The sequence below is a fragment of the Perissodus microlepis genome, chromosome 6 (assembly GCF_051167445.1).
Source record: "Perissodus microlepis isolate ML-2025 ecotype Zambia chromosome 6, ASM5116744v1, whole genome shotgun sequence".
Lineage (NCBI taxonomy): Eukaryota > Metazoa > Chordata > Actinopteri > Cichliformes > Cichlidae > Perissodus > Perissodus microlepis.
The window spans coordinates 15,837,370-15,857,355 of NC_140466.1; the positions used below are offsets into that span (position 1 = coordinate 15,837,370).

The following is a 19,986-nucleotide window of genomic DNA, read 5'->3' on the forward strand; positions in this document are numbered from 1 at the left end:
GTCCAAAAGAGAAAGGAGAGAGATACAGAGACGCTATGGCTGCTGATTTGAAGAAATATGCTTTCATTTATTTTATGGCCCTGGAGGCTCCAGTGCCTTACAGCATCAGCCTTCTGGGCTCTCAAACATTAAATTTACATGTTTGCTGCCTTTCTGCTATTGTTACTGATGCCTCTGACCAAATCAGAGACAGTAAGGCACAAAGAAAGAAATTGATTAAAAAACAAATCATACACAAAAGTTACTAGAAAAGGGTGTATACAGACTATCTCGTGTGTCGGCCATTACTGAGCATTTGGCAATCATACACATGCACACACTAATGGTTTTGAGCGGTCAGCCCTTTTACACACCACCAAATGAGGAGATGAGCAAAAATGTCTTTACCACCAATCCTATCCAGCATGTCTAATAAGGAAGACCATCCGCTGAATATATACGAGAAAGATTGTTAAAAGGAACACAGACACGCCACTGGGGAATATACAGTAGAAATCTTTTTGAGACTCTGCAGCAAACGCCCTTAATCAAGTGCAACTATAAATACACACACGATAATTGGAAGAATATGTAGTCTGTGGTATACATTGTCATTAAAACACTCTGAGAATCCAGATTCATTCTCTGTAGTGAGAAATCTGTAAATCTACACTAAGTGGTCGAAATCTTTTATCCGTTTGGGTTGCAGTGAGGATTCTACTGAAAACCGCTAAAAAGTGGGCTCAGCGACACATCCGAAAATCGCTGTCAGTGAACACAGTTGGTCTCTGCATCCCTGAATGAAAGTTAAATCTCTGTCACGCAAAGATAAAACAAATATGAACAAGAGCCAGAAATGCCACTCCCTTTTTTGGGTCCAAGCTCACTTTAGATGGGCAGAAAAGTTGTACTATCAGGTAACCAATCAAAAGCTAAAATTCTTTTTGAGAAACTGTGGATGCCACACCCTGCAGCCCCATGACCAAGGGGACCACCTAGCACGGCATGGATGACTCAAACTTCTGTGAAGGCAGCGCCAATGCTGCACAGGATACGTGTGTTTTGGACTAACGTATGCTGCAATCACGACAAAATCTTTTCCAGTGTAGGCCTTTCTTATTTAAGCAAGGTAATGCCAAGAAACCTTGTGCACACAGTACAAGCGTCCAGGTGCAAAACTGGGCTGGCTGCATATCATATCTGTCACCTATATAAAACATCTGGCCCATTGTGCAATGAAAAATACAGCATTCTAAAAGCCTTGAACTGTTGAGGAGCTGAAATACCTTATTGAGCAAGACTGAGGAAAGATATCACTTCCACAACTACAGATATCCTCAGTTCTCCCCCAAAAGGAGTGTTATTTAATGAAGAATAATGAAACACAGAGTGAACATAAAATGTATTGCTGGCAGTAAATTTTAAAATGGTCCCATTAAATCAACATCAACAACAATAACAAACAACAGAACCCTCTTTTAAGTGGGCAAATAAGTACTACATTCGGTTTCCCCTCCAAAGAGACGCAGCTAAATGAGATTTTAAAACAAATAGGGCCAACGGTAAATATATGTAATGCCAAATGCAACGCACTGCAACAGCCCAGACCTTTAAGTCAATAACAGCACAAACTAAAATCTAAAATGACCATGGGGTTGAAGCCACATCGTGAAAGATTAAAACGCCTTGTTGAAAAACTTGCAGGTTTTAGGTGATTTATAACCTGGCTGTTGCTCCAGATTGCATTGTGTTTTCCAGGTTTGTTCACTCACATTATTTAGAATATTAGTCAGACTGCTGCGGGCTCAAAGCATCACGAATCCACGAACAATGAACTACAAAACGTGACACCTGTGATAAATACAGATTTCGTGTGAAAGCCGCCCACATATAATATTTTTTGCATAGGAAAATTAAAAACAACAACAACAACAAAAAGGCACTGTGTGCTACAGCCAGCGGGGCGAATTAATCAACCAGTGTTGCATTCGATGTGTAAAGCCAATATCTCTATTTTCTTTCTCTAGGGCCTAAGTGGTCCATTATGGCCCTGGACTTGGGGACCGCTGCACTATGGGCGGGGGGCATTGGTCCTTGTCGGCGTGGTTTTATGGAGGCATGGACAAGAAAGAAAGAAAGAGAAGAGGAGGAGGGGATAAGAATCAGAGGAGGAGGAAAAGAGAGGTGAGAGGTTGCAGATGAGTTGCATGGCATGGGATAGTGATGCTGCTGCATAGGCTCCATCGCTCCATCCCTCCCTCGGAGAGAATGGAAAAAACAAGGAGTGGTTATGTGATTCCCCACATGCAGGGTGAGGAGCGCACAGTGGAGAAAAGGAATAGCGGGGAGGGGGGCGTTTCCCTGCACAGCACAGTCTATTATCACCACACTTGAGCATGGATACGTTGTACAGCATATGGAGCGGCTTTTTCAGCTGACATAAAGGTGGACGTGGCGGTAAGTTAAATGTCTTGTTTTTTTCGCTTTCATTAACCACGAAAAGCGATTTGGGCATAGTTCGCAGCACGGCGTTGTTGCTCAGGGTCCCGTCACTTTACACTGTCCTGTTTATTAAAGATATTTTGTTGATAATCCCTGAAGTGAAGAAAACAAGACTTGTAGATTTCTGCTTCATTAGCCGCTTTGCAGCACAGCATGGCATGAGATTACGCCCTATCAATTTGTCGCTGGCACGCTTTAGGATTTGATAACTAAACAGGTTGGTCCCAGCAGCCTCACTCCCAAGTGCCTATCAGATTACTTGATGCGAATTGTACCTGCATGCAGCTTAGGCTAATATTTAACCACAACAGCATGCCAACGTGTCTTCCTCCTTTGTATCCGGTTGGGGGGGGGAAGAAGAAGAAAGAAAAAAAGAAAAAAGAAAAGATGCTTAAAAATCTCTTTCACGCTCCCTGCAAAGGGTTAAGGATTCAATCCACGCCTGCCACTCTGAACTGGGTTCTCCTTGTCAGTAGAAGCGGATGTATTTACAAACAAAGAAAGCTTAATATCCAAGCCTGTCACGTAGGGGACAGGTGCTGGCTATCTGCAATTTTTACAGTGGTGTGTGTGGTTGTCTGGTTATCTGGGCTAGTAGGCCAACTGGAGCCTATGCATTAAGATTAAAGAACCCAAAGTGTCTCTTTTAAGTTTGTCACTAAAAGTTTGGCCCAAGGCTGATGGGTTGGATTCTTATTCTGCACTATAGGCTGAATTTTTTGCAATTGCCATCGCTGGGTCGTTTAGTTTTTGTCTGTGTGGTGACTATAAGACCCCACAGTGTAGCAAAAAAGTAAAAAAATGACTGGAAAGATTTGCTGTTGCAGGCATAAGCATAAACATCCTCATAACAGTGCCTTTAGTTCCAAGCAATTAAGCAGTAATGTGCAAGCAGCAGCTCAGCATCCGCTTAGTCTGTCTCCATCTCAAGACTGTCTTGTCTTTGCCCCTGGCACAGCCACTTGTGATTCTGCATCCTATCTGAAATACCAGGTACATTAAATGATTGATAAGTCTGTTGCATCAGACATAAATATGAAACACAGACCGATTTTCTTTCATTAGGCCCTCCAGCTGGAGCCAGTTCAATTTCAATCAAGTCAATTCAGGAAATGGATTTTCTTATAAATGCGAGCCAGATGTCGTTTGCTGCGAAATTAAGTTCTTACCAAGTCTATGCAGAAATTATTAGAATTATAAAATGTGCATGCAGGGCAAGTTCATATGATTGTGAACGTAAAAAGGGAGGCGAGAAAAAAAGGCCTGCCTGTCTGTACACTCAAAACTGCTGCCACAGGCACACCCATATGTGAGTGTCTTGCTATCATAGCTTAACCCCCGCATACACGGCTAAAACCACACTGAAGCATGTCTTCAAATTACACGAAGACATTCCAGTGACACCGAGCAGACACAGACCGGTCCTGAGTAGTGAAGAGGGCAGCAGCAGGGTGTATTTTTACACCAGATCTCTGACACCTACGTACATCTCTTCACAGCTCTTGGTGAGAACAGAAGACACGTCCACTTGAGTTGTCATCATCAGCAGCCCAGACATGGACAGTTGGGATGGAGGAAGAGGCAAGATGCGAAGGGGAGAGATGAGGCGAGAAGACTAGAGAAGTATAGGTAATGAGGGAGGCGTCAAGATCTTGTCGATGTGATGGCCCTAGCTAGTTTTGGCACTTCTCGCAGAATGACAGCAGGATAGGAAGTAGACTATCACCAGAGTCTGAGAGGTGAGGGGTTTTGTCAGTGGCAAATGGGAACTTTTGAGGGGTGTCAGGTTCCCTGAAGTGCACCTCTGATAGGTGATTGGTTCGTGTGTGTGTGTGCAAATGGATAAACAAGCTGATCCGAGGATAACAAAGGGATAAAAGGGTAAATGCGTGGCAAAGAGAGGGAAAGGCAGCAGAGGGATCACAATGATTAGAGAGGAAAGGTTAAGTGGAAAAGTGAGAGATGAGAGGAGAAAAAGAAAAGAAAAGAGAGTGCATCAAGTCAGGTTTGTAAACTAGTTTGTTTCCGGGGGGAACTGTCTGTGGTGCTGATGTAACCCCACCAACCCGACAACTCCCACCCCCTCTTTTCCCAATAAAATCTCCTTCTCCCTCATTCTCTCCTCCTCAGCTATTGACTGACAGCTACTGTGGCTCTAATTGGCAAGTGTGGATAGGGGAGAGTAGAGCTTATTCTCCATGGGACGGACCAAGCAAGAGAGAAAGAGAGTGTGTGTTGAGGTGGGGAGGAGATGGGGGACGTATCCAGGGAAGTGGTCCAACAATAGTTGAGGGGAGAGGAGACAAAGCAAAGGAAGAAGGGAATAGATGGTCAAACGGAGTCGTAAACAGTATGAAGGAAGACAGCGGGTGAGGAGGGGAGGATGGAGGTGAGGACTAAACATCTGTTTGGTAATCACTCTCTCCCCTCAGTGCAGTGTAACACATACTGACACCTATTTGATAATTGGTGAGCCTTCCCTCTCCCTCAGCCCTTGGCTAAATGGTTGCTTGATACTGGGGAGAGCACAGGGACTAGCTGTTGGCAGTGTAATCTGTTTACTTGGTGCAGCTCAGGTACAGACGCATAGCAGGCTGCTTGCGTGTCTGTGTGTGGATGTATGCGTTGCTGTTGCTTACAGTCGGGTTATCGGTCTAACAGTGTGCTCGAGATGTGACTGCGTGTGTTAAATGCGTATTATAACCTCAGAGCAATGCCGCTCCCTTGTCATTCAAGGATAAAAAATGAAAAAGAAAAATGATCTCTTTTGTCTCTTTTATCCCAGGTGCTGTCCTTAAAGATGTGCCTCCACACAGACCTACTTCAACACTGCAATCTTATTCAGAGTGCAGAAGCTGAAGGGAAGCACACAGAAAAGGAAAGTGAGCTCCACAGTCGAGAGGAGAAAGAAAGTAATAGAGGGGAGGAGGTGGGCATTTCTGCTCCTGTCTCGACCACGGGTATTCTTGGGTTGATAATACAGATGTGGATGTTATTGCTTGAGAATACGCGTAGTCGAGCGGAAGCTTTATCATCAGCACTGGACCATAAACAGAACATTGCTCAGAGCCCAGGCAGACACATTTAAATGTATAGTCAAACTGAGGCATTTGGTGATTTTTAATTAAGTGCCCAGAGGTGACTTTTTATGGCAAAGGCTTATTTTGTTTAATCAGAAAGGGTTTTTATTTTTAAATAGAATCCAATCGGGGCTAGCAGGAGCCCAAATCCAATCCAGCCAATGAAAGGGTTTTATCATCGCAGTTTTATCAACCATGTCAAGCCTTTACACCTGTGGAGGAAATGAGTTTGTGTCATTGGCTAGATTCAGCCTCCCCTGCAGAGGTGCTGGTGGGAAAGACTTGTACCATGCCACTAAGCTAAACCCCCAGGCATTAGTTCAGGGAGCTTAACACAAAAGTCTTCAGACTTAGACGTTAATTCCAAATTCTTGATTGCATATCCTTGTCATTCAGTCGTGCACACAAGTGATCCTATAATCTTATCAGTTGATGGGTGTCTTTCACAGACCTTCACACTCTGCACTGAACATTTTCCTGAAGCTGAGCAGAAATTTCAAGTTAAAAGAAAAAAACTAGCCGTGTGTTCCTGGACTTCACATCCCCTAGGCAAGGGGATAATATATTATATCATAACTGTGCATAAGCATCGTACCGCTGCACTTGCAACCACTGTTGCATTCCTATTTTCAAATCTTGCTAAAAATGTGTGTTTGATGCCCGTAGCAGCAACAGTAGACAGTACCACATGAGGACATGTCAAGGCTTGCACCCATGGCTGACATTTCAGCGTTCAGCTCAGCTGACTGGCTGTCACGATGGAGATCCAGACCCACATTCGCACATACGCTCAAGTGTCTGAATGTTCACATAATCTAGATGCTGGTAGGAAAATTGGGGATTGAGGGATCTCACAAAAATAGGCATATAGATAGATCTCACATATATGACTGCACTCACGGTGCAGCTAGTAGGTTCACTGGGTCCGCGTGCCAGTGAGGAAATAAGGGATTGACTGATTTTATGGTTAACTATTTTTAGTCAGAATGATGGATGTTTATGTTCTTTATTGATCAAGCTGAGGTGTGGGTTTGAAAAATTCCCGGACGTTTGGGCATGCTGATTAATCAGGTAGCAGCTGTGTTCGAATAAAACATTTTACATTTTGGGCGCATTAGCATTATTGCTAAGTATTATAAATTAGAAAATCAGCATTTCATTGCGAATTCAGCAATACATTAGCATCTGGTTATGTCCGTGATAAATTACACCCTTATCATTCACACGATTTCTTACTACTGTGTAAGCAAATCTCTTAAGAGTGTGTAATTATAATTTATACAAATTTCACTCCGAGGTTGCATAAACTTGTTGATTGGGCAAAGCCATTTCTGCGGTTTGGCGTGTATTTGTGTGTGTGCTTCTAAGCAACAAAATGACTATTGTGAGCACAGCTCCAGGTGCCTAGCAACCAAATCGCTGTTTCCTTGGCAACAGTTGCCTTGCACTCACTGTGTGGGTGATTGGCAGCCTTGACAACGGAGACGGAGTGACACTTGACCTCGCGTGCTGAATGGGAGAGGAGAAAGAAGAAGCGAGAAATAGAAGAGAGGGGGAGGCAGTGGGAGGGGACGTGCAGAGACAGAGAAGAGACTAAGTGATAATCATTCTCCATTGTAATCATCCTCCAGCATGTTTCATAAGGCGTCGTCAATACCTCTCCAGCTGGGGTCCATCATCAAACACAATACACAGTACAGTGCTCGCATGCATGGACACACTCTTCCTGGGTGGAGAGCCCAGGCAGGCACTCCACATCTCATCTATTATCACTCAGCCCTGCCTGGTGCACAACCTTGCTACGCTGTGTCTTCTTTCATTTGTGATCTGCTACATCCTCCACTCCGTGGGGATGAATGGATACTGGACTCCTAAAATGCGTCACGGTCACAAATGCCACAAGACAGTAGATAAGGAGCTGCACACAGAGACGTTTGATTCCAAATAGGTGCCATCGTTGTCTTTGGAACATTTAAATTACTGTAATTGATTAAATCAGCGTTTTGGTTTTCTCCATCTACCCTTTTGTTAGCTGAGGGAGGGTTTCATTGTGCTGTGCGGAATTTCCTATATATCAGAAATCGTATTTTTGACTCTGTGTTTAAAGATATCAAAGGATCAAAACTGCACAAACGCCAAAAAAAAACCCTGTTTTGCTTTTAGCGCGAAGCATACTGTACAATACAAACCCAGTTTGATGAAGGCTCTGTAAAGTTGTGTAAAGGGCCAATTAAAAATGAAATGCCATTATTTGACAATCATAATGGTTCCAACACTTTTCAAAAAAGCTGCAACAAGGTGCTGTTTGCTGCTGTTGTATTTTTTTTAAACACCTCTCTGTAAACATTTGGGGCCGAGGAGACCATTTTTGAAAGCAGGGTGTTTTACATTACTTGCTTACATTAAGATTTTAGCAGTTACAGGCTTCTTTTTTTTTATTTTTCTTTGTTTCATAGTGTGCCAAATGTTTATAGTAGGTGACAGCTCTGGACTGCAGGCAGTTTTAGCACCAGGACTCTGTTATCACACAGCATTGCAGTTATAATACATATTGAATGTGGTCTGGCATTGTCTTGCTGAAATAAAACAAGGCTTTCCCTGAAAAGATGTTGTCTGGATTGAATCATATGTTGCTCACTATTAATGGCACCTTAACAGATGTCATTCGCAGAAACGCCTTCCCTTTGGATTGCATGCTAATCACAAATCAGATCACATCCCTCTCCTCTTATCCAAGATGATTTTTTAAATGTTTTTTTCTCCTTTTTTTTCACATGGTAGTTTTAACCCCGATTTGTGGGTGGAGTGATTAACTATATTTTCTAATAATGGTTTCCTAAAATTAGCTGTGCCCATTGTGTATACACTTTTCTGTGGATGCTCCTAATGATATCATGTACCATAAATTATAAAAATCCTAAAATGATTTCTCCTGTGCAGTCTGCGACAGTGGTGAACTCCCTATGTTTGCTTCTGAGATGCTAATTGTAACCATTCATGTTACTAATTAACCTCATGAGCACTGACGCGTTATTAATATTTATGCAGTGATTCTATGTAAAGCCTACGGTGTAGCATATGCAAGTTGCCGACGCCCTTTCCAGCATTTACATCTTTATATAAGTGTTTGCCGTTATGCCGTATGTACGGTGTGGATTAAACACACGAGTATACGACCACTGTGAAACTGTGCAAAACACAAAACATGTTGCTGCTGTCCAATTCAAAAAAATAAAAATTTTTAATTTTCATCATTTTGTTGTCTTTGTACCATTTTTAATTAATACTGCCTTTCAAATTATTTCAAAGATAATAATTTGAAATTATAAGATGGCCTTGTAAATAAGTTTAATGTTTTTTAACAATGTGGGGAAACATCTTTCAATCATTCAACCTTTCAAGGAAGCAAATCTCTTCTAATTGTGCTTATACACACACACACACACACACACACACACACACACACAGTCATGTCGGTTATCATTTTACGTTTCTGTTATTCTGTTGGAATATTTTAATATCACATAAAATATATAAGGTGGCAAGCCTAATTACTTTAACAATTCTTAGTAAAAAACTAATTAAGTCATCTGTCTCTTTGTAGAGCCACCGATTGCCGTAAAAATGTTACAAAAAAATAATCACATTAATAAGCCAGACTTTAACAGGGTTGTGTGTTTTTTTCTCATTAAGATCTGGACAATGTGGTGTATTTGGAGGCAAGCCCACACACACACATTCTTGCTTCCATAAATACTTATTAGCACCCCAAGTGTTTATGAACATGTGGGTGAAAATCCAAGAATTTGTTTTTGTAATATTTACTAAGCTACAGTAGCATGCTGTTTCTATAATTTACAGAGTATTTCTACAAAACGAAACTGCTTCTTCCCATTAAACGGCAGACGTGAGATCAACAGGACAGGTAAGTCAGAAAACATAACATACTGCTTGGATTTGGAATTTTCATCAGATTTGTGGAGCGTAATAAAAAATGTAATAATGATGGGGTTACCCTTAAGTCTCTACCACAGGATCAAAATCAAACATATCCATTAAGTAAACATTAAACAAACAGCTCTGATTCATGATACCCAAAACAGATGGCTGCGTAGGAGAGTGTCATTGAGCATAAACTACTGACTTCAAGGCATTGAAATACTGCACATTACTGCATATACATGCCCATTAAAAGAACATTTATGCATCTTAAAATTATTTTATTTCATGAACATATAACCTAAAGACATCAGAAACAGAAACTGAATGGATTAAAAACATTTCAAAACTCATGAACTCAGCAGCTCAGCATGAATCTTGAACATATTGTTCCTCTCTAGAGTGGAATGACCTAATGCTGTGACACAGATGTCTGAGTGACTGCATTATGACCAGAATCTGTAACATCATACTTAAATCTGAGTAATCATTATAGATTACACACACACATACACACAAAGCTCATGATTAGCTATTTCAGTGACATTTTCCAGCACTGCAGTTGGACTGAACAAACATCCGGCTCAGGATTCTTTGTACCAAGACTGTATAAATCATTAAAAAAAAGACAATTTTTACTCTTCAACTACATCGTGTTGCTTGTGTCAGACTTTGAAAAACTGTAGGAATAATACTCAAGAGTTGTCCATTTTAAAATCAACCTACTAACCATATTCATAGTTTCTTTCATGATACAAATATTCATATTAAAATATTCAAATGCTAAGATGTGAATATGTTTGCTTGCATAATCTTTTGTATCTCTTAGATATCTCTAGCAGTTAGAAACTAAATACCTGGAAGCATTTTTTCAATGCAAAATACTTTATTTTAAAAGAATGGACCTAGATGATCACCAATAATGTCCCCCACCCACCCACCCAAAAAAGAAGCTGTATTTTTAAAACAGACAGCTCTGCTAAATGTGTAAAGATAAATCAGGGTACACTGCACAGAACAAATTATGTAATAAATCTCAAGAGTCAAAACTAGAGTTGTGAGCTGAAACCTTAAACAGAAAGGGGAGAACTCTTCACCACCTTTCTGACAGGTGTAGAGACAAAGCGCAACATGTCATACTCTGAAAATCAGGCCCGCTAGAAGGAAAACAGCCGGCCTCACAATGTGCAACAAAATTCCTGTAGCTAGCTAAAATAGATTAGATTTTACTATCAGGTTAATTATTGTAGCATTCATGTCCAGTTAGCTGTTAGAAAGTTAATGCTAGGTATGTGTCGGCAACAGAGTACCCACAAATTTGACATTTGGATATTTTATTTATCAGTAGTTGCACATTTTCTCCCATTTCTGCTGCTGATTCAAGCTCAGTTTTTTGTTTGGCAGCTTATAAAGAGTTCAAGAACCTGCAAAGCGGCCATTGGGCAATTGACAGCTTTTTGTGAACAGGAACAAATGACAAGCATGCATCAAGCAATGCAAAAAGAAAAAGAAAAAAAAAGGTTTTCCTCTTCAGTGTGGGTAGAACTTAACTGCGCTCTGTTTCTAACCATTTTCATGAGTTCTATTGATTGGCTGCTTCACAGGCGTCTATCCAATCACTATACACATCAACTGGCTCTGACAGATCTGAGGAAGAATGGATTAAGGATAAAAAAAACGATGCTGTTGCTTAAAAATAAAAACATCCACAGACAGAGAATGACGTGAACTTTAAAAATCAATACAAAGTTCCAGTTATTACAATGTGTTTGAGCAAATCACATTCTGAAGCCAGGTTATTTATTGGAAGTAAAATAAACTAATTAACATTTTCCAAAGGTCTCCTGCCTTTCTAAGCTTGTACCACAACATTTTTATTACTCTGATAAAATTAAACAGTTCCTCATATTGGTCTCAGACAACACGGAGATGGAAAAGTGACGTGAGCTGCTGTTGTTTAAAGTATAACAATATAGTTTGATTATATAACCTTTATTTAAAGTCAGCCTACCACCTCTTTTTTCCTGATAATGTAACCTCGTCTCCCAGCTGTCAACAACCAAGTATTTCAGTCATTTGATATCATTAAATTGCTCATATGACCTACAATTAAGCTCTCAAGATATCTGATTTAATCTATGTGGTTACTGTGGCCAAGTGAAAACAAGATAACGGTATTATTTTTTGATCTACTAAGAATTTCTAAAACCCCAAAACAAATACTGATTTAGTTATGCACCAGTTAGTTTTTAGGTGGACTTACTACATAGTCAACCTGAGATAAGTTAGAAGCTATGGTCACATGCACGGTATATGAAAGAGACACTGTCTCATTTCAGTGATGTGGTCAGGCAATGAAGGCAAATGCTGACATTGACATTTAAGACAGGTTTCCTAAGACGAGCTATTAGTAAAACATATAGGGCCTCACAAAGAAAGAAAGAAAGAAAGAAATGACCAACAACCTGACCACCTGCATATGTATGACCAAGGTTTTAGCCTAATGCCACTCTATATTATTCAAAGAGGCAGTATACAACGAATTAAGCTCAATACAGCCAGAGTTTCTTTGCTTTAATGTGCTTGTCAAAGCCTATAACCCTAGATAACCACTGTTGTGATGCACGTTATAAACTTTCTCCATTAAGAGTGTTCTGCTTCAGGCTCTGTGGGCGCTCACATAAAATCATGTGGATTTTCTTCCACGTGAAATGATACCTGTGAGTGCCACCTACACTTCACAGATGTTATCAGATAATGACAATACAATGCTGTCTAAAAATCCGCCAAGAACATAAAACATATAACAGTAAAGAACAAGACCGGTACAAAAGAAAAAGTCAGGAGATTATTCCTGCGGAAAATCTTGGGATTAATCGCACAGAGCGGTAAAACAAACACTTTAAATTAAGTTAATAATATAATAACCGCTTGAGCCTCAGTGCCTTTTTAACCCTACGCCACAACCTTCTAGGTAACTTGATGTGCACCTCCAGAGAAATGCAACTAAATGTCGGATCAACGCATACCACGATTACTTTGACGGGGTGCATGGTTGCAGTGCAGGGATAAAATGAGTTTCTGGTTACAACGTAAGCTAGGACGTAGATTTCCTGCAGAAGAATAAATCAATTTTAAGAATAATTGAATTTTACACCAAAACTCTAAAGATAACCTACTCTCAACCAGGTTGTGTGTTCAGCATAGGTTTTTATCAAGGCAAAACGAGATCACTTTTGTGACACAGAAAACGCTGACTTTAAGCGCAACATAGCTCAACAAGCCATTAAACCGGTTTTATAGTACATCCCTATGAACTTCTTTAACCCCTGAATAATGTATGAGCTAATATTTTATTTTGTCAAACTACTTTTCCTCATATAAAAAATGTATTTAAATGTGCAAAGATAATAAAATAACAAGAAACTGCTCTGCCTTATATTTGCTTTGCTGCTGTATGAGAAAGAGAGCTGCCACCTAAAACTCAATAAGGATACAGGTAATGGGGGTCTGGAACTCCTCCAAGCAGACTGTACATGATATTATCCCAGTGTTTCTGCTTCTCTCCCTGTTGAAAGACAAAGCGAGAAGAAGCGTCAGAGACCACCAATCACCTAAGAAATCTACCTACGAACCATAGACCAGGTGTGTTTAGGTGGGCACTATACATTTTGACATCACATGACTTCTCGTGGTTGCAGAAAGGACATGTGAACTGAGTTTCCAGATCCCCCGTCATCTTCTTCTTTGGAGGAGGCTTTCTTTTGGATTTGCGACGACCCATTTTACACAAAGGGAATCGAGTCTGAGTGAAAGAAACAAAAATCACACTGCTTCAACAAAGACGGCACGTATACTGGACCAACAGCACCATATATATGTGAGAATACTTGCTAAAAGAACAACACCAGCTGCCAGTTGCTGCTGGTGCCCCACACTGTTGTTAACAGGCTAACGTTAGCATGTTTGTTGTTGCTCTCTCGTGCAATACAAATCGTCTCGCGATAGAAAAAAATACTTAATGCTATATTCTGTTTCATTATACCTCAACTATCCCCACATATTAAACACACAATGATCGGTAAACGTTATGTATTAATAGTTTACGGGTGTTTACCTCTTCTTGTTGAAAACACACGCTACCGTTTTGCGGAAACGGCTTCCGTTGGCTCCAGCACCCGTAACTCTTCGCGTTACGTAATTGGAGAAGAGTGTGAGCGTCATGGCCTGCTATTGGCTAGCTGACGTGTCTGTTAACTGCCTGATAGTGACGACAAAGATCTTGGCGCTGCCTATTCCCACGTGGTGGCGACAGAAGCTTGTTCAGGTTTGCCTTTGTTTTCTAAAGAAATAAAATAAAATAAAATAAAATAAAATAAAATAAAATAAAATAAAATAAAATAAAATAAAATAAAATAAAAACAAAACCTCAGTATTGCTGTTTTGACATGCTCCACATCTCGCAAGGCTAACATTGGTCAAATGTGTTTGCGTGCTTCGATTTCTAGTCAGCAACAGTAGCTCAACACTGTTAAGATGCTGGTTTGATTCGCTCAGTTCAGCTTGGTTAACCGATTCAGGGAGCTAATTTGCATTCTACTGGTTAAAGCCGAAAACAAAGTGCAGTGAACAACAGTTTGTTTGGCATATTTGTCACACTTACATGTTTCAGATCATTTTTAAAATTCTTAGACAAAGATAACCATAGTAAGGGTATAAAAGCCTGACATCTTTAAGAACTGCAGTACTCTAATCAGGCTGAGATAATTCCTGTTGTTTCTTATTTGGCGCTCATGGGCATGTGGGTGTGTGTTTTGTGATTGACCTTTTATGAGATATTGTTTGTTTTATTGTTGTTATAATTATTTGTAATATAACCTAGCACGAGACTGGAGGTGAAAATTAGCTTTAGGCCAACTCTGATATAATGTATCATAATGGCAACATTTATGTTAATATTGTACATCATTTATTTTCAAATAAAACCAATAGAGCATATAGTAAAATAACATTTTTAAATTATAATTTAATTTATTAAAGTGGGTAGTTATCTAAACCCTACCTGGCCTTGTGTGAAAAGAATAATTGCCCCAAAGCCTAATAACTGCTTTTTTCACCCTTGGCATCAGAATTCGAATTCGAATTCAATTTTATTGTCATTGCACATGTCACAAGTACAAGGCAAAGAAATGCAATGAGACGTTTGAGATAACTGGCAGTGAGACTTTAACTTTACTGTAGAGGAATTTTGGCCAGCTCTAAATTCAGCCAAACTGAAGGGTTTTCAAGCATAAACAGTCTAAGGTCATGTCAAAGCCTCTCGATTTCCTTTAAATCTGGACTTTGGAGGTTGACTTGCTGATATGTTTCAGATCATTGTCTTCCTGCATAACCTAATTGCAATTGAACTTCAGGGCATGAACTGATGGCCAGTTCATTCTTCTTCAGGATTTTCTGGTAAAGAGGAGAATTAATGGTTCAATCAATTACTGCAAGTCATCTAAATCCTGAAGCACCAAAGCAACTCAAACCATCACTCTACCACCACCATGTTTGACTGTAGGTATGATGTTATTTTTAATGAACTGCTGTGTTATATTTACATCAGATGTAACAGGACCCAAACTGTTGTCTCATACAGAACATTTTCCCAAAAGTCTTTGAGATAATCAAGATCTCTTTGGCAAATATGAAACAAGCCTTTGTGTTCAAGCTACATGTGTTAAATGTATGATTTGTGGTGCGTTATTTTAGCAGCGTTCATAGAGGTTTACTACAGAGTTGAAGATGTTCTGTATTTAAAAAAAAAACATTGTGGAGCTACAAACATTGCACTACTGATCTAATGAGGGGTGAGACGAGAAAATAAGAAAAGGTTGTTTATAAGGGCGTGAATCCTCAGAACTGATAAGCTGGAGTCCTCCACAATTCAGCTTGTTTTCTGTTTTCTATCTGTTAAAGAATCTACATTAAAACACGTTATGATCATGCATGAGGACAAGGATGTTTTCATTATGCTACACATTTGGTTCTTTAAAGTTATTTTCTTTACATGGTAGCAATGTGGACAGTAAAGGTGGTCAGCCTGGGAGTGGTGGCCCTCTCCCTCAGTCTGGAGCTGCTCTTTTGGCTCTTCAGTCGTCGCCAGTCTGAAAGAATCACCAATAAGGTCCTCTTCTTCCCCTCAGAGGTGGCTTGTGTGGAGCACATCTTCTCTCCCACTTTACCTCAGTAAGTGGAACATCAGTGAAACTTGAAGTAATTATTGTTTTCCTATATCACTGCCAAAGATGTTATAATGTATATTAACTTCACCTCTTTTTAAAATCATTTTTCATCTACTTAAGTATTTTTTCACATAAAATGAACCCTGAAAGCTAAACTTTACTTAAGTGGTCATGAATTATGACAGCTGATCTTTTGTTTTCTGCTCTTCCAGCTCCCATGTCTGCTCATTGCCTCATGGTGTAGACACCTCTTTCTCTCGTCTTCTCCGCTACATCCTGTCTGCTTGCTCTTCTCTGGACTTGTGTCTTTTTTCTTTTTCCAACATGGATCTGAGTAGGGCTGTACTACTGCTGCATAGCAGGGGCGTAACCATCCGAGTCCTCACTGACAAGGTCTACTCAGCCATCAGTGGCTCCCAGATCGGCGTCCTCCGCAAAGCCGGTAAGGGAGATTTGTTTTTTCTATATATGAAATGTTTTGGAAGCATACATATATATTGTAACTTGAGTCAGTGTGTGACTCAGGGTGCTATTGTTGCAAAGTGTCTCATACATCTCACACAGGTCACTGAGACATACTGTATGTAGTCCTTTGGGTGGTTAAAAAAAACAGTCACACTAACCTCTGAGATCATTATTATAGACACATTTCTTTTGAGATACGAGAAGGATGACTCAGGTCCTGCTCAACAAATGCTGCTCAGTTTATGTTCTTTGACTTTAAGTGTCATTGTTACTATCACTGGATTCCTTAGTTGTGATTAGAGAGAGATAAAAGGAGCTGTCTGTGTGAATGGAGGTTGCCGCTACAAGCCCTCCTATGAGTCAGAGTAATCATTCTCTGAAAGATTTTGTGTCACGTGTCTGACTCATGCTGTCTCACTTTCTCTGCAGCCCACTCTGCATTTAATAGATTACTCCAACCATATATCAGCCTCTGGAAACATATATCAACAATATCCCTTTTACTGCTGAACTTTGGGTCCTGTCGTCAGTAAGCTAGAACCCCCCCCCCCCCACACACACACACACACACACACACACACACACACACACACACACACAAACTTATTTCCACAAGCCAATCAGCAAAACCTTTCCATTTTTGATTTGTCTGCCCTAATAAGTCTGAGCCGTCTTTGCAGCTTTTTGCACTTAGCTAACTAACTATATATCACACCTATATTTGATTGAGTCTGTCCCTTTTCTTCTGTTTCTGTCCCTTATGCTCTCTCGCTCATACTCTTTGAACTATTATATTAGCTGTACATCCACTGGTGAAAATGACACCATCTTCACCAGTGTATTTTATTTTCCAACTGCAGGGCACTGGAGATCTTTGTGGTTCTTTAACGAGACACTCAACTTTAATACAATGTAACCCTTTTTATTTTTTTTTTATTCTTTTTGCAAGACAGAAGCTTTAAGTAAGAATTAAGTAAGTGCAAAACTGGCAGCCAGACAGCAAAGTGTGTCTCTTCAGAGAGAAAGTGTGTGTGTTTTTGTGTGTATGTGTGTATTGACTGCAAATCACACGAAAACCACTTTGGCACAAAGAACAGTCAACATCTCTTTTCTTCTTATTATATTTCATCATTATCTTGTGGAGCTTCTTGAACCGCTGTACATAAATAAAGCACAGGGGTAAAGGTTATCATCACTTAAGATAGTCAAGAGTTCATTTGTTAAACATTTCAACAAGGATGATAAAACAGATTCTGAAAAAGATCTTGTCTTTCTTCGGTTTGCTAAAAAGCCATTTCTGGTAATGTGTTTTTTTAAGAGGCATGCACTTGCCAAATTCAAGAGAAGATTTGCATGACTAATCTGTGAGAGTAATCTGCAGGCCAATCTAAAAATTAGCAGTCTGCCGGGTAATGCATACTGAGATCCAACATCCTCCTTATGATCATTTCCGTACAACACAACTGAAGAACAGAGAAACACTTAATGCATTAAAAAACCTCGGTCTCAGTGCTGTAGTTTAGGTCAGAATGTTTTACATTTTTTACTTTATATTGCCTGTTTAAAACCCACAAGTTCACTGTGTTGCAGTGCATATGAGTTAATGTTAGACTTTCAGATGCACATAACAGTCACATTTACAAAAAATATACAGATATACAGTCTTTGCATGTTATATATTTTTTTATATTCCAAGAAAAGGTAACCATAATGGAAATAAGTAGTGAGTGTCCTAAATATTTCATGAGAGGCTGATGTGATGTTAGGTAATCCTATATGTGGTCAAAGCACGCAGGTTTTAATGCGGTTACATTTCGTCTGCTTACAATACCTTTGTATTTTACAGGCCCTCTGGGTCCTCAGTTTTCCACACCATCCATTTAGAAACACATATGTAACAGTCTTTCAATCTTTAAAGGTGTAGCACTAAAGAGATCGTTACATACATACTGTACTTTTAAAAACCACCATTTTCCCTTTTGAGGCGCATTGAATTTTTGTGCAGAATTTCACAGTAAGTAGATGAAGGGAAACAAGCGCTGTATACTGTAAGGCATTAAAGAGTTTCCCTTCCTTCCTCCTGCCTATCCACCCTCTGCTCCCTAGGGATCTGCGTGCGGTGCGATGTGAGCGCCGTCCACATGCATCACAAGTTTGCAGTGGTGGATGGCCGCATGCTCATCACCGGCTCCCTCAACTGGACGCTGACAGCAGTGCAGAGCAACATGGAGAACATCATCATCACCGAGGAGCCCGACCTGGTTCAGCCTTTCGTCAAGGAGTTCTGCAGGCTATGGGGGCTCAATAATTCGGCCCAGTACCTCAGTTCAGTGACTGATTAGCTATGATGAATACTGAGTGAGGATTCAAAAAAAAAAAAAGTGGCCTTTTCTTTTTTTTCCAGAGGCTATGTTTAAGTTTCGAGAGACTTCATTCATGTTAATGTAACAGCATTACTGTGTGTAGATAACAGAAGTATTAAAAGTTAGATTTTTTTTATGCTTATGACTCATAACACTGTTATGTGATTTAGCTGGCTAAGTGTGAAGTTAAAGGTTTTGGGGTTTTAGATGAAAACAAAGCCTTTGAGGTGCTAACTGCTTGACTGGCCTGCTGTTGTTCCACTGCTTTTCACAACCCTGTAACATTAACGTGTTTAGGTTCTACAATGTTTTTTTCTTTGTGAAGTGTATTCCTCTGTTTTAATATCTGAATACTTGTTTTTCGTTTGTTATTCTACTTTATATATTCGGTGTTGTTTTTATAGGTTTTGTCACAGGTTGACAAAAGTTATTAATAAAATTAGCTTTTTTAGGATCTTAGATTATCAAGCTGACGTCGTTTCTCATTTAAACAATAATATTAATAGGTGGTTCATTCCATGGAAGTAAAGAGAAAATCTATAATATAGATTGTGTTTAATGTCCTTTGTCAAATCTACATACAGTTCTTTGTTTATAGCGTAAATAAGAGTTGTTTATTATAGTTTGTTATTGCAGGCAAACGCCGATAAAACCTGAATAAAAGTCTTTGTTTGTTGTAAAAATGATCCTGTAGGTGTAGGGTTCTTCCTTTCTGACATGATTCACTTCATTTCATTTCACCTGAAGCGTTTTGTAACAGTAATATCACTTGAGATTTCCCAACGAGTGAAGATAATCGGGTCGGGACATGATTAATGTGCCCTGGTGTGCATGACTACTTGCTCATAGTCAGGCTGATGCATGTAAATAAAGACCACAGCTGGTTTGTGTGACCTAACACTTGAAGTGTTTTAGAAGGTTATATTTTGAAGTGCAGTTTTGTAAATGGTAAGAGAAAAAGCTACTTTTCCTTTATTCACACAAGGATTCGCCACAGCTGGTAGCTCCACAAAATCAGACAATTTTATTTACCGTGTCGGTGTCCAGTAAACCTGGGAGCTCATGAGATTTGGATGCCTAACTGTTGCACAAGTCAACACATTATTTAGCTGCCCTGGGAATTTTGTTTATTTATTTTTCTAGTTTTTTATTTTTTACTTTCTGTTTGTTTTATCGGAAGGCTTAGCATTGAAAGTGCGTCCACCAGCAGGTGAGGCAACAGAATACCGGAAATTTAGCAATAACCTTCAAAATAAACCAATATAAACTCGTTTTTTGACCATCGAGAACTGATCGTACACTCACAAGAAAAAGTAAAATAATTGTGCCCAAAATTCTGCTTTTAACTATTTTAATTACATGTAAATTTTTCGTGTAATGTGTTATATAAGTACAATGTAAAAGTTTACGTTTAATGGAACCTGATCAAAT

The 19,986-nt window shown here is 39.7% G+C and overlaps 2 protein-coding genes and 1 long non-coding RNA gene across 7 annotated transcripts; 2 read left to right on the forward strand and 1 right to left on the reverse strand.

Moving 5' to 3' along the window:
- Positions 1-1,974: 1,974 nt before the first annotated feature.
- Positions 1,975-8,815, forward strand: LOC146385344 (uncharacterized). Of its 2 annotated transcripts, XR_014800475.1 has the most exons (3): positions 1,975-2,436; positions 3,981-4,110; positions 5,267-8,815. It is a non-coding gene; the product is annotated as an uncharacterized LOC146385344 (long non-coding RNA). The 2 variants fall into 2 exon arrangements; XR_014800474.1 differs by having other exon boundaries at positions 3,981-8,815.
- A 697-nt stretch (positions 8,816-9,512) lies between these two features.
- Positions 9,513-13,284, reverse strand: LOC146385345 (transcription elongation factor 1 homolog). Its single transcript, XM_084931034.1, has 3 exons — positions 13,169-13,284; positions 12,998-13,068; positions 9,513-11,147 (listed from the first exon to the last, which is right to left on the reverse strand). The coding sequence occupies exons 1-3, from the start codon at positions 13,282-13,284 to the stop codon at positions 11,083-11,085; spliced, it is 252 nt and encodes an 83-aa protein (XP_084787160.1). The 3' UTR covers positions 9,513-11,082.
- A 4-nt stretch (positions 13,285-13,288) lies between these two features.
- Positions 13,289-19,241, forward strand: pld6 (phospholipase D family, member 6). 4 transcript variants are annotated; one of them, XM_084931031.1, is made up of 5 exons: positions 13,753-13,827; positions 14,949-15,063; positions 15,560-15,731; positions 15,940-16,169; positions 18,299-19,241. In XM_084931031.1, exons 3-5 carry the CDS (start codon positions 15,562-15,564, stop codon positions 18,532-18,534), a joined length of 636 nt encoding a protein of 211 aa, XP_084787157.1. In that variant the 5' UTR covers positions 13,753-13,827; positions 14,949-15,063; positions 15,560-15,561; the 3' UTR covers positions 18,535-19,241. The 4 variants fall into 4 exon arrangements, with proteins under 4 accessions (XP_084787158.1, XP_084787157.1, XP_084787155.1 ...); XM_084931029.1 differs by having other exon boundaries at positions 14,949-15,059; XM_084931032.1 differs by lacking the exons at positions 13,753-13,827; positions 14,949-15,063 and adding an exon at positions 13,289-13,380.
- The last annotated feature ends 745 nt before the right edge of the window (positions 19,242-19,986 follow it).

Excerpts from the sequence above, each read along its gene's own strand:
- LOC146385345 (XM_084931034.1), bottom strand. The coding sequence starts at position 13,284 with ATGGGTCGTCGCAAATCCAAAAGAAAGCCTCCTCCAAAGAAGAAGATG. Across the intron at positions 13,069-13,168 it reads AAGTCATGTGATGTCAAAAT|GGAGAGAAGCAGAAACACTG; the intron begins GTATAGTGCCCA and ends GTCTTTCAACAG. Across the intron at positions 11,148-12,997 it reads GTTCCAGACCCCCATTACCT|ATCTGTCAGAGCCAGTTGAT; the intron begins GTATCCTTATTG and ends ATTCTTCCTCAG.
- pld6 (XM_084931029.1), top strand. Across the intron at positions 15,732-15,939 it reads TTCTCTCCCACTTTACCTCA|CTCCCATGTCTGCTCATTGC; the intron begins GTAAGTGGAACA and ends CTGCTCTTCCAG. Across the intron at positions 16,170-18,298 it reads CGGCGTCCTCCGCAAAGCCG|GGATCTGCGTGCGGTGCGAT; the intron begins GTAAGGGAGATT and ends TCTGCTCCCTAG.